This window comes from Pituophis catenifer, unplaced genomic scaffold (genome assembly GCF_029215685.1).
Source record: "Pituophis catenifer annectens isolate HBS135680 unplaced genomic scaffold, rPitCat1.0.hap2 SCAF_10, whole genome shotgun sequence".
NCBI classification, from domain to species: Eukaryota; Metazoa; Chordata; class Lepidosauria; order Squamata; family Colubridae; genus Pituophis; species Pituophis catenifer.
This window is the reverse complement of record NW_027256890.1, coordinates 19,047,244-19,060,427: the sequence shown is the minus strand read 5'-3', so window position 1 is coordinate 19,060,427 and position 13,184 is coordinate 19,047,244. Positions and strand designations below refer to the sequence as shown.

General features: G+C 49.3%; 2 protein-coding genes across 3 annotated transcripts; both read left to right on the top strand.

The window, feature by feature from the left end:
• Positions 1–6: 6 nt before the first annotated feature.
• CHTOP (chromatin target of PRMT1) lies at positions 7–6,589 on the top strand. Of its 2 annotated transcripts, none has more exons than XM_070950409.1 (4): positions 7–773; positions 3,517–3,700; positions 5,280–5,414; positions 5,534–6,589. In XM_070950409.1, exons 1-4 carry the CDS (start codon positions 633–635, stop codon positions 5,734–5,736), a joined length of 663 nt encoding a protein of 220 aa, XP_070806510.1. In that variant the 5' UTR covers positions 7–632; the 3' UTR covers positions 5,737–6,589. The 2 variants fall into 2 exon arrangements, with proteins under 2 accessions (XP_070806510.1, XP_070806509.1); XM_070950408.1 differs by having other exon boundaries at positions 3,514–3,700.
• A 1,829-nt stretch (positions 6,590–8,418) lies between these two features.
• SNAPIN (SNAP associated protein) lies at positions 8,419–12,549 on the top strand. Its single transcript, XM_070951082.1, has 4 exons — positions 8,419–8,572; positions 11,403–11,449; positions 11,537–11,655; positions 12,049–12,549. The coding sequence occupies exons 1-4, from the start codon at positions 8,448–8,450 to the stop codon at positions 12,151–12,153; spliced, it is 396 nt and encodes a 131-aa protein (XP_070807183.1). The 5' UTR covers positions 8,419–8,447; the 3' UTR covers positions 12,154–12,549.
• Positions 12,550–13,184: the final 635 nt, after the last annotated feature.

Below are 13,184 nucleotides of genomic sequence, written 5' to 3'. Positions count from 1 at the left end.
TAAATCTTGTTGCATAGACAGCAATGGTGTCCAACCAATTTGGAGGGAGAAAAAAAAGGGTAAGCTAGGTTTATGGTTTTGGGATACTTCTCTCAATGCCGGTTTCAGGATGCCAGCATTTTATTTTATTTGTCCTAGCCAAGTGGGTCGTAGCTTTGGGAGTAACCTAGGAGTTAACCCTTCTTAACATCCTCCAAACCTCCCTTCCTTCCTTCCTTGTCTACTTAGACCCCCCCTCCTCGTCTTTTCACCGCCATTTCTGCTTCGCTCTGTCCGTTTTCCCACCTTTTGCTTGATTTTTATTTCAACATCATCCGTCTCTGGTTTTCCATCCACGCCTTTCGAATGTTTGTGTGTGTGTGTCTCCCCACTCCCTGCACGCTTTGTGGAAAAAATGAGGAAAACCAAAAAAAAAAAAAAAAAAAAGTTCCCATTACGCTTTAAACGGGATCTTGAGTGTGTGTAAACCACCTTATTACGTTGATTTTAAAAAAAAAAAAAAATTCCTGGGATGCCGCTGTGCACCTCCCTTCTGCTCTGAGAGGGCTGTGAAATGCCGCTTAAAAATGGGTTTGTAATGAAACGTTTGCTTAAACTACACCCGTTTTGTTCGACCTTGAAGCTTTACTAATATGCTGAAGAACAAACAGCCGATCCCGGTGAATATTCGCGCCACAATGCAGCAGCAGCAATTAGCCAGTGCCCGAAACCGGAGGCTGGCCCAGCAGATGGAAAACAGGCCTTCCGTCCAGGCTGCCTTGAAACTCAAGCAGGTGAGGCCGGTGGTAGAGGAGAGACGCTCGGCGGCTGGAGGGGTGGGAAGGACCTGGAGGGTGACGGTGAGGATGGGCTCCGGCACCCCAGTCCGAAAGCTCGGAAGACAAAAACCTCTGGTCCCCGTGACCCACCCCGATCGGATCCTGCAGGGCTTAGCCTGCCATGCTCCCATCTCCTCTCAAACAGGATCGGGCGGATTACGAGCAAAACTCGGCAATTTTTTTTTTCTTCTTTGGAAATGTCGGCCGGTTGCAAATTCACGGCCGGAGCAATTAGGTGTGGTGCGAATGAAAGCGGACACTGTTCTTTTTTTATATGTATTTATATATATTTTTTTGGGGGGGGGGACTCAGTTTTGGGATAGGATTCCACCCCTTTTACTGGGCTCTTTTGATTTAATTTTCATTCCAGCAATTCCTGCAACCCAGCAGAGTTGGCTTTCTTTCTTTCTTTCTTTCTTTCTTTCTTTCTTTCTTTCTTTCTTTCTTTCTTTCTTTCTTTCTTTCTTTCTTTCTTTCTTCCTTCCTTCCTTCCTTCCTTCCTTCCTTCCTTCCTTCCTTCCTTCCTTCCTTCCTTCCTTCCTCTCTCTCCCTCCCCTTCCAAGATTCCTCTCTCCAGAATGCGCTGCTAAGATAAAAAGCTTTCTTTTTCTTTCTTTCTTTCTTTCTTTCTTTCTTTCTTTCTTTCTTTCTTTCTTTCTTTCTTTCTTTCTTTCTTTCTCTCTCTCTCTCTCTCTCTCTCTCTCTCTCTCTCTCATTTATCTACTATATATATTTTTATCTCTAATCTCTATCACTTTCTCTGCTTCACTTTCCGTATTATCTTTCTATCATCTATCTGTTCCCTCCTTTCTTCATTTCTCCTTCATTCCCTCTCTCTCAAATTATCTTTCTATCCTACCTGTTCCTTATCTCTTTCTCTATTTATCTTTCTATCATCTACCTTTTCCTTCCTTCCTTCCCTCCTTCCCTCCCTCCTTCTCTCTTCCTCCCTCCCCCCCCCCTCTCTCTATATATATGGAGAGAGAGGGAAAGAATGGAATTGTTGGGATGAAATTGAAATCAGAAGAGCCCAGCGAGAGGGGTGGAATCCTATCCCCAACCAGTGCTGGGGTTTGTTCCCTTGGCATTTCAGACAGTTTGGCTAAGGGGCACCTCCCTTGCTTGATAATCGTTGGAAAAAAAGAGAATCCTGTACTGTTTCCGTCTCTCTGGGCTTGTAACGTGGCAGTGACAAATTCCATTACAGGGGCCCTCGGCCTTCCATCCTTCCGAGGTCGGTAAAAGGAGAACCCAGGTGGTCTGGGGGGGACAATAGGCTGACTCTGAAACAGCTTAGAGGGGGTTATAAAGCACTGTGAAGCGGGACATGAGGATTATTACTCATTATTCATGCTTTTCTACCCTGCTGGCAAAGAGGCATTTGAAAAGTTAACGTTTCTTCTCAGGCCATTTGTGATTCTTATGGCTGAGGTTTCCCCTTTTTCCCCTTCTCTTCTCTCCTTTTGGGAATGGGATCCTCGGTCCCCAAAATGCTTCCCCCCCTCCCCCCCCCCCCCCCAAAAAAAAGGCATCTGGACTTCCCTGTTTTATTTTTCCCTTGGAAAATGCTTCGCTTCTCATCCCAAGAAGCTGCTTCAGTTCTAACTGACCGGTGGGGAATGGAAGGATTTATTGGATTCAGAAGGAAAAAAAAAAAACAAAACACCCATGATGTCCAGTTACCTTTTGAAAAGAAAAAAGAAAAGGAAAAAAAAAAACGCACCTTTGGGACAACTGTGGCCTGGATGATTGACAGATGGGATGCCCTGAAGCTCAAGCCAGAAATTCCTGCCTGCAAAGCTCATATCTTAAGAAAGGAGGGGCATTTGCTCTCCCCTTCGGCTTGCCCTCAAGCTTAGATTAGATTAACAGAGTTGGAAGGTCATCTAGTCCAACCCTCCACCCAAGCAGGAGAGCCTACACCATTTCTGACCGATGGCAGCCCAGTCTCTTCTTGAAAGCCTCCAGGGATGAAGCTCCCACAACTTCCGAAGGCAACTTCTGCTCCATGGGTTGATTGTTCTCAGTATCAGAAAATTCCTCCTTATTTCCAGGTTGAATCTCTCCTTGGTCAGTTTCCATCCATTTTATTCCTTGTCTGGCCTTCGGGGGCTTTGGAAAAGAGCTTGACACCCCCCCCCCCCCTTCCTCATCTGGGGCAGCCCCTCAAATATTGGAAGATGCTATCCTGTCTCCCCTGGTCCTTCTCTTCACTAGACCAGCCATTTCTTCTGTCCATCCATGGTTCACTCAAATGTCCTTTCTTACTTTCTTTCTTTCTTTCTTTCTTTCTTTCTTTCTTTCTTTCTTTCTTTCTTTCTTTCTTTCTTTCTTTCTTTCTTTCTTTCTTTCTTTCTTTCTTTCTTTCTTTCTTTCTTTCTTTCTTTCTTCCTTTCGCTTTGAAAAATAGCTTGACCCCCTTCCTCCTCTCTGGGGCAGCCCGTTTAATTAACTCAAAACTGAATTAAGAGGTTGCCATTCAGCCACTGAACTAAGACTTCCAGAGCTGATCCGTTCCTGCGGCAAAAGCCAGCCGTGTGATTTTGTTTTTTTCCCCCCCCCACCCAGCGATGCCGCTAATAATGCAAATTTCTGCCTTGTAGGTTATGTAAAGTAGCTCGCACTTGGGGGTGGCATTGCCCCCCTTGCTTGTCCCTGCTGCCTTTCCCCTTCTTCTAACCCTCCCTTCTTCCAGAAGAGCCTGAAACAACGACTGGGCAAAAGTAACATCCAGGCACGTTTAGGCCGGCCGGCGGGAGCCCTGACTCGTGGGGCCTTAGGAGGACGGGGGCTGCCGATGGGGCAGAGAGGATTTCCCCGGGGCGCCATGCGCGGGGGACGCGGAGCGCGGGGGCTGCTGCGCGGAGGAATCCCCCTGCGAGGTGAGTGCGCCTCTAGATGCCCTTTGGTTGTGGTTTTTCTGTGCTTCTCTAATACATTCTTTGTGTCTCTCTTAAGAATACAGATAGTCCTTAATTTACGACCAAATCTCTCTTATTAAGCAAGGTGGTTTACTCAGTGAGTGATGCTTAATCCGGCAGCCTTTTTTTGTTGTTGTTGTTAACGGTTTTTAAGCGAAATACAGCAGCCGTTAAGTGATCTCCCATCGAATTTGCTTGTCGGGAGCCCGCCGGAAAGGTCTCGAGCGGCAATCGCATGACACCCCATCCCCCACTCCCCCCCCCCAGGACGCTCTACACCCTTCATAAACACACATCAGTTGTCAAGAATTGGGGTGTTTTAAATTTCGTTTTCCAGGCCAAATTATTTAATTGTATTTTAATGCTTTTTTAACATTTGCATTATATGTATTTTATCTGGCTGTTCACCGCCCTGAGTCCTTCGGGAGTAGGGCGGTATACAAATTCAATAAATAAAAAAATAAAGTGTGTGGATTTTGATCATCTGACCAAGGGGAGAACAGTCATAAACACAGCTCCTAAGTCACCCCCCCACTTTTTTTTTCTCCAGTGCTTTTGGTAACTTTCAAACGGTCGTAAATTGAGGATTACCTGTCGCATCACAAACCTGAGAGTGTGATTGTGGAAATGATGCTCAGTTTTTTTTTGAATTGGCATCTATAAATTCAGTCCAGTTTGTCACTTCCGCGCGGGGGACAGAGATGCTTAAGGCCTGTGTGCTGGGTGTAAAACCCACATCCCTGCGGAACAGAAGTGGCCCTGGGGAATTATTTTATTGTGTGTGTGTGTGTTGTGTGTTTTCCGGAGGCAACCGCAGGAGAATTGGGGGTGGGATTCTTTGGTTTTTGCCCTGGGGAAGGTGTGAACTCTTTTCGCTGTGCACTCAAGACCCTGTTGTTCCACCAAGCCGGGCTATCAACATCATAATTTTAAATTGGGTGTTTTAAATTTCTGGGGTTTTAAATTGAGCCGAATTATTTAATAATTTTAAATTATTTTGATTGATGTCTGTCTCGTGCTTTTAATAGGCTGTACACCGCCCTGAGTCCTTCGGGAGAAGGGCAGTATAGAAATAAAAAATAAAATAATAATAATAATAATAATAATAATAATAATAATAATAATAATAATAATAGTATAAATTATTTATTATTATTATTATTATTATTATTATTATTATTATTATTATTATTATTATTATTATTATTTATCTAAATTGGGTTTTAAATGTTTTAGATAAATTGGATGTCTTAAATTTGTTTTTTGAGCCCAAATTATTTAATCTATTTTTAATAGTTTTTAACTTTTGTATGTTATTTGTATTTTTATCTTGGCTGTTCACCGCCCTGAGTCCTCTGGGAGTAGAGCGGTATACAAATACGATAAAATAAATAAATAAATAAAATTATTATTACCTGGGGAGGAGGCTTTTGGGGCGTGGGGGGGGGGTTTGTAGAGCTGGTTTGAATTTACTGGCAGGCCTTGAATCTCAAAAGAGACCTCCCGTGTTTGACCCCCTTCTCCCCTCCCTCTCTTACAGGACATAGTTTGCTTCGGGGAGGCCGGGGGCTCGGTCCCCGGATGGGGCTGAGGAGAGGAGGCATGAGAGGCCGGGCGGGGCCCGGCAGGGGCGGCCTTGGCCGAGGAGCCATGGGACGGGGTGGCCTTGGCCGAGGTGAGTGAAATGAACCCGAAGGATGGGGGCGGGGGGGGGATCATTGGGGTTGCGTATCTTAATGTTTTGCAGCCTTCTAACCATTCCCTTCCGGCTTCTTTTTCCCCCCCCCTCCCAAGGTCGCGGCATGGCCGGGCGGGCCAGGGGCGGCTTCGGGGGCCGCGGAAGAGGCCGAGGTCGGGGCAGAGGCGCCACACGCCCGGCGCTGACCAAGGAGCAGTTGGACAACCAGCTGGACGCTTACATGTCGAAAACGAAAGGACACCTGGACGCCGAGCTGGATGCTTACATGGCTCAGACAGACCCGGAAACCAACGATTGAGACTGGGGAAGGAAAAGAGGGGGGGGGGTTAATGCTTGTTGGGGCGGGGTTGTCGATTGCTCCTCCCCCTCACGGGCGACCACGGATGCCACCAGCTCCTCCTCCTGCCAGTGGGGAGGGGGGGGCTGCGAGGCAGAAACGTAGAAAGCCAGGAGCTTTTCTCTTTGAAATGTTTCCTTCCCTTTTTTATGTTTCGACGCTCCCCGTTGTGTGATCGCATATTGGGGGGGGTGGAAGACCCCTTTCTAACGGCCTCTAAACGGGGGTGTCTGAACAGCTGTTGCTCCCCGTTTTCATTAGCAAAGCAGCATCCCCCCCCCCCAATCTTCGCCCTGCATGTCTCCCCCTCTTTCTCTCCCCAAACATCTTGCCCTGGGGTGGGGGGAGGAAGGGGGCTGAATCCCAGACCCTCCCCACACACTTTCCCGTGTCCCAACGGGCCGTGCTGTGACTCCCAGGGTGGCAGGACCCTTCACCCCCCCCCCCAGGAGAAAAATAACTAAAAATTAGGCCCCAAATTTGATTTTTTCTAAACCCCAGAAGGAAGCCCGAGAGGCGTTTTATTTTATTTGGGGTTGTTTTTAATGGCGACAAAACTAATGTGGTTTTTTTTTCGAGGGGGGGGCGCTTGGTGGGTTTGGGTTGCCAAGGAGACGGTTGCTCTTCCTCTCTCTCCCTCACCCCCCCCACCCCCCCCACCCCACCCTCGCTCTCTGCAGCTTTGTGTTCCGAACGGCATCTTGTAAAACATCCTGATTTTCTGTAAGGAAACAATTCATTGCAGGGGAAATGAAAACTTGGACTGTGTGCCCGTTTGTGGTGTTGTGTGTCTTTTTGTTGTTGTTGTTTCTTCTTCTTCAAAAGAAAAAGTTGCCAGTGGCCAGGAGTTCCAAATGCTGAATCCAAGGTGGGGTTGGGGGATGCTGGCCACCGTCTGCCGAGATACCCCCCCCTCCCAGTTTTCCCTTTAAATGTCCTATATTAGCTCCCTAAATTTCCCATCTATCTCAACTTCCACAGGCAGCTAAATAAAGAGTCTGTAATTAAAATTAAAAAATAAAAATAAACCCAGCTCTCTAGTTTTCCTTGTCACAGAGCCAAGTTTGGCTGCTCCGCTTTCTCAGAGGTCTCCCTTTCCTGAAATGACGCTCAAAAGTTTGATTGACTTGCCAGCGTCTTCCGTATTAAATTTTGGGAATAACAACACAAATACTCTCTCGTGTCGACGCTGAGCCCAAATCAGGGTTTGCGTACCACACTAACCGGGTTGTCCTTTTGTGCGAAATCAACAAACCAAGATGTGGGGGAACCAGCCCTTTGAGACTTGATCAGAAGGGGCCTATCCGTCCCACTCTTTTGATTCTTTGTCCTGGGCCAGATTTTATTTCCATTTATAAAATTTATTGGCTGCCCATTGAACCACCAGGGTGGCTTACAGTCAAAAGATTGTGTATATATATATATATATATATATATCTGTATTTAGGTCTTTGGTTATTCGGGTTTTCTCCCGCGTAAAATTGGCGACGTTTCGACGAAGTCTCATTCGTCATCTTCAGGCTAGTGTCTTCGGCTTCGTGCCTCCAGGAGCAATGTGTGTGATCACAGCTGTTTCTTCCTTTTAACTGCCAGTGGGGGTATATCTATATATCTATATCTGTATTATATATATAGGGAGAGAGACACAATATCAACAACTACACTCTAGTCACAGATGGGAGCATGTTAAGGGGGGATCCGTTCTTCATAGATGATGATTCAAGTTTGGTCTCCGGGTTTTCTAACAGCCGGAAAGGAAAATTTTGTTGGCTTTCAGTTGGAAGCTTCCTTGCTTAACGGGGAGAGGAATAGAAAATAATACCGGTTGTGCTTTGGGCGCTTTCAAAATAAATTTTTTTTATAAACTATAATCTTATAAACAGACGGATACGCACAAGCGGATACCGGGGTCTCCTGCTTCAGCAGGGGGTTGGACTAGATGACCCGCAAGGTCCCTTCCAAATGGTTAAATCTGTTCTAAAACTCGATTCAAGATTTGATTGTCAAATAAATCTGGGAAGGCTTTAAATGGAAAGTCGTATCGACGCAGCTCATTCGCCGCCGGTCTTCGGAAGCGGTGGGAGCTTTCAAGAAGAGACTGGGCTGCCGTCTGTTAGAAATGCTTGGGCAGGCGGGTTGGGATAGATGACCTCTCGGGTCCCTTCCAACTCTTGTGATTCTATATTCAACGGGACAGAAGTTGCCTTCGGAAGTTGTGGGAGCTTCATCCCTGGAAGCTTTCAAAGAAGAAGACTTGGGCTGCCCATCTTTTAGAAACGGGGTAGGGGCTCCTATTAAATATATAAATAACAGAGCTGGGAGGAGCCTTGGAGGTCATCTAGTCCAACCCCTGGGACCCTACCCCATTTCCTGTTCTTTTTTTGGGGGGGGACAGGGTTGGACTAGACCTACAATTCTTGTTCTCTCCTCTCCAAGGAGCCTTTGGAAGGAAAATACATTTTATATTATTTACGTTAGATTTTTGTTTTTTTAAAAAAAAGCAACCTGGAGAAGGGAATCTCATTTTCCCCCTCCACAGGACTCCATTTCCCAGCGGGCCTTTCGCCAAGCGCCTGCGCGCTCATACCCCCCACCCCGTCGGCCTGTGCGCAGGCGCAGATTTTTTTTTTCTCCCGGCAGGCTTTGCGGTGGAAACAACAGCAGCAGCAGCAATGGCGGCCACGGTGGGCCTTTCCAGCCCGGCGGGACCGGCCGCCCGGGACGTCTTCGCCGAGGGGCTGCTGGAGTTCCTGCGGCCGGCCGTGGGGCAGCTCGACAGCCACGTCCACGCCGTCCGGTAGGTGGGCAGGCGGGTTGTTAATCCGTCCGGTGCAGCTTCTTCTAGCAGTGGCCACGCCCACAAGGGGGAGGAGCTTAGAGGCAGGCAGGCGGGTGTCCGTCTGGTGCAGCTGCCCCCCCCCCCGTTTCTTAAGGGCCTCTTGAGTTCAGAGCCAGGCAGGGTTTTTTTTTTGGGGGGGGGGAGAAATGGGGGTGGGTGGGTTGAAATCCGTTAGGTGCAGTTTGAGTTATGGGGGGGGTGAGCTGATGGCTCAGACGCAGGCAGGCCGGTGTCCGTCTGGTGCAGCAGCCCTCGACATTCGAAGGCGAGGGTGGGTTGATGAGTTCAAAGCCAAGCAGGGGTGGGGAAGGGTTGGGTTGGGTTGAAATCCGTCAGGTGCAGCTTCTTCCATTCTTTCTTTCTTTCTTTCTTTTTATGTATTTGTTTCAATTTGTATACCGCCCTTCTCCAATAGGACTCAGGGCGGTGAACAGCCAAAATCAAAACAAAACATACAAAATTTAAAAAACAGTTGAAAATAATTAAATATTCTTGGCCGCAATTTTAAAACAAACCCAATTTAAAACCAATTAAAATTTAACCCAAAACTGTGGGATCAAGCCAGCCCGGCTAGTTGAAATAAATGGGTTTTCAGGGCCCGACGAAAAATCCGGAGGTCTCTTATTGTACGTATCTCGGGGAGGGGGGTAGGTCGTTCCAGAGGGGGGGGTGCCGCCACAGAGAAGGCCCTCCCCATGGGGGTCGCCAGCCGACATTGTCTGGCCGACGGCACCCTGAGGAGTCCCTCTCTGTGGGAGCGAACCGGTCGGTGGGAGGCAAATCGGTGGCAGAAGGCGGTCTCGTAAGTCAGTGGTCCCCAACCTTTTTATCGCCGCGGACCAATCAGCCTTTGATAATTTTACCGTGGCCCGCTGAGCGCGCGCAGGGGTGGGGACTTTGGGCCACACGTGCGTACCTGCGCGGGGCTCTCTTCCCTGGAGCCTTTGCGCACGGCCCAGGAGCCTTTGCGCTGCAGCGTTCATGTCCCCTGGCCGCTGCGCGGCCCGGTGCCAGGTACTCCACGGCCTGGCACCGGTCCGCGGACCGGGGGTTGGGGACCACTGTCGTAAGTAACCCGGATCCTGTGCCATGGAGCGCTTTAAAGGTGGTCACCAACACCTTGAAGCGCACCCGGAAGTCCACCGGAAGCCAATGCAGCTCGCGCAGGAGAGGAGTCACATGGGAGCGCCCCGTCGCCCCCATAATCCCCCGCGCAGCCGCATTCTGGACCAACTGCAGCCTCCGGGTGCACCCCCAAGGGGAGCCCCATGTAGAGAGCGTTGCAGTAGTCCAGGCGGGAAGTGACGAGGGCATGAGTGAGCGTGCGTAGGGAGTCCCGATTCAGAAAAGGACGCAACTGGCGAATCAGGCGCACCTGATAAAAAGCCCCCCTGGCCACGGGGGTCATGTCCTCTTCTAAAGACAGCCGCGCGTCCAGGAGGACGCCTAAATTACGAGCCCTCTCCGTGGGGGCCAGTGATTCGCCCCCAATAACCAGCGATGGCGCCAGCTGGCTATACCGGGACGCCGGCAGCCGCAGCCACTCGGTCTTGGAGGGGTTGAGTCTGGGGTCTGTTCCTCCCCATCCAGGCCCGCACGGCCTCCAGGCACCGGGACATCACTTCGAGGGCGTCGTTGGGGTGGTCCGGGGTGGAGATTACCTGGAGACTTTGAATTTTCCATTCAAATTAAAAGGTTTGCATTGAATTTTGAATTTGACACTTCCCTGGGGGAGGGAGAGAGAGGGAGGGAAGGAGGGGCTCAGAGGCAGGCAGGCAGGCAGGCGGGGGTCCGTCTGGTGCAGCTGCCCATGTTTCTTAAGGGACTCTCAGTTCAGAGCCAGGCAGATTGTGGGGGGGGGGGAAGGGGAGATTGGGGGGGAGGGTTTGAAATCCATCAGGTGCAGCTTGAGTTGGGGGTGAACTGATGGCTCAGAGGCAGGCAGGCAGGCTGGTGTCCGTCTGGTGCAACTGTCCACGTTTTGAAGGTGAAGGGGGGGGGCTTTTGCATTCAAAACCAGGCAGGTGTGTGTGTGTGTGAGAGTGAGTGAGTGAAATCCGTCAGGTGCAGCTTCTGTCATCTAGGGGTTGGGTGTGTGTGTAGGTTAGACTGGTGGCTCACAGGCAGGCAGGTGTCCGTCTGGTGCAGCTGCCCCAATTCGAAGGCGAGGGAGGGCTTATGAGTTCAGAACCAGGCAGGTGGGAGTTGAAATCCGTCAGGTGCAGCTTCCTTTTTCTGGACACAGTCAGATAGGTGTGTGTGTGGGTAGACTGGTAGCTCAGAGATAGGTAGGCAGGCGGGTGTCTGTCCGGTGAGGATTCCCCATTTCGAAGGCGGGCTTGAGAGTTCAAAGCCAGGCAGGTGTGTTTGTCTGAAATCCATCAGGTGCAGCTTCTTTTACCTGGATACTCCGTCAGGTAGGAGGGAAGCGCTCAGAGGCAGGCAGGCAGGCAGGCGGCTGTCTGTCCGGTGCAGCTTCATTTCTTAAATCCAGGGTGGGCTTTTGCATTCAAAGCCAGGCAGGGTGTGTGTGTGTGTGTGTGTGAAATCCATCAGGTGCAGCTTTCCTTTTCCGTCATCGGCACCATCTTTATGTGGCTCCCCAGACAGGTGAGCGTCTGTCCGGTGCAGCTGCCCTGATTGGAAGACCAGGGCGGGCTTCTGCATTCAAAGCCAGGCAGGTGGGGGTGAAATCCGTCAGGTGCAGCTTCCTTGTGGATTAAAAGGCTGCTTAAAAAAAAAAAGCCCCCAGACCCAATTCAGGCCGTCTTTCGTCTCTGTCCAACAGGGAGAGCCAGGTGGAGCTGCGGGAGCACATCGACAGCCTGGCTGCAGGTAAGTCCGGACATTAACTCTGGGTCTCCCCTTGACCCCCCCCCCCAGAAGCCCCCCCACCCCAATTTTTCCCTCCTTCCCTCCCAGAGCTCTGCCGGATCAATGAGGACCAGAAAGTTGCCCTGGATTTGGATCCCTATGTCAAGAAGCTGCTCAACGCCAGGCGTAGAGTCGTCCTGGTGAACAACATCCTGCAGAATGCCCAGGTGCCTTGCTGGCGGGGGACGATGGGGCTTGGAGTCCAGCAGAAGCCCCAAAACGCCTGCTTTATAGAGCCAGTTCCCATAGTGCTTTGGGTATTTTTTTTTTTTGCAGCTATCAAAATGATGGGAGTAAAAAGTCGACTGACCCATATTTTGGGGGGGGGGGGTTTCCTTGTAAAGGACTAGCAACTTAGCTGAGGGCCCTCCCTGGCCCCCTCTCTGCCTCCGACGCAGAGCCTTCCCCAGACTCCAGGACTGGCCCACGTTCCTCCCCAACCTCCTCACTGGCGGGCCACAACTACTACGTGCAAATAACATTGTGCAAAAAAGAATTTATAAAATAAATTAAAAAATAAATTAAAACGCCGCCTCACCGTTTCCCCCCCCCCCCCGCAGGAACGCCTGAGGAGGCTGAACCACAGCGTGGGTAAGGAGACCGCCCGGAGAAAGGCCTTCCTGGATGCGAGTAGCAACTACCCCCATAACTCTCCCAACAAGTGAGGAAGGGGGATGTGTCTGAAGGCAAAAATAAATAAAATAAAAAATAAAAACAAATCCGAGCTTGTGGCCATTTCACAGGCACCCACAAACTCCTGAGCGAATCTGGAACGTGACCGAAATGGGGGGGCTGCATTTTGGGGTGCAGCCCAGAGGGAAGGAATCCTGCTGGGCTTAAATTTTGCAACGCGCCGCGCGCTTGAAACGGAGAGGAAAAATGGAAGTATTTTTTGAGCCGCAGAAGTGTTTAGAATTCTACTCGTAGAGCGGAAGGACGACTCCCTTTAAATAGGAACGGAATTATAATAAAACAATAACCTAAAAGTTGGACTGTGATTTTTCTCCCCATTCACCCCAACTTTCTGGGGGGGAAAAAATAAAAGTTTCGGCGAAAATGAACTCTTTGTCTTGCAGGCTGATTTTGGGGAGGGAGGGGGAAGAGGGAGAGAGGAAGGAAAATATCCAGGAAGAATTTGGCTGAATTTTACTTTTGAAACCAAGGAACTAAGTTAAGAACATTTCTCCGTGGGCTAAACCAGGATTTAGCGTTCTTTATCCTAGTTTGCTAACTTGGTTAACCTTTAATTAGTTAACTTTCCTAGTTAAAATTTGCAGCTGCTTTCGGGGGGGTGTGAATCCATTGGAAAAGCACAGGAGGCGATGCAATTTTGCAGCAAAGAAATTTCGCAGCTTCAGAACGCAGGTCCGGGACGGAGGGAGGGAAGGATCGATGGCTGACTTGAAAAAAAATTCAGAAAAATAACCCAAATCACGGGAGGTTTAGCATAGAATGTAGATTTCTCTCTCTTCCCCCCCCCTCCCTTTCTTGGGAGTGAAAAGGACTGTTTAAAATTTTAGGTTCTATTTAATTGGGCCAAACTATGTTATAATAATTTTAATTAGCAGTTTTATGATGCTTGTGTATCTATATTTTCCTTGACTACACTGCCTTGAGTCAGGGAGAAAGGCAGTATAGAAATATAAATAAATAAATGAATGAAGGGGAAATGTGTATTTTTTTGGGGGGGTGTCAA

Bases quoted from the DNA above. Each gene is read 5' to 3' on its own strand.
- SNAPIN (XM_070951082.1), top strand. From the start codon at position 8,448: ATGGCGGCCACGGTGGGCCTTTCCAGCCCGGCGGGACCGGCCGCCCGG. The intron at 8,573-11,402 runs GTAGGTGGGCAG...TCTGTCCAACAG, and splicing joins AGCCACGTCCACGCCGTCCG to GGAGAGCCAGGTGGAGCTGC. The intron at 11,450-11,536 runs GTAAGTCCGGAC...CTTCCCTCCCAG, and splicing joins CATCGACAGCCTGGCTGCAG to AGCTCTGCCGGATCAATGAG.
- CHTOP (XM_070950408.1), top strand. From the start codon at position 633: ATGCTGAAGAACAAACAGCCGATCCCGGTGAATATTCGCGCCACAATG. The intron at 3,701-5,279 runs GTGAGTGCGCCT...CCTCTCTTACAG, and splicing joins CGGAGGAATCCCCCTGCGAG to GACATAGTTTGCTTCGGGGA. The intron at 5,415-5,533 runs GTGAGTGAAATG...CCCCCTCCCAAG, and splicing joins ACGGGGTGGCCTTGGCCGAG to GTCGCGGCATGGCCGGGCGG.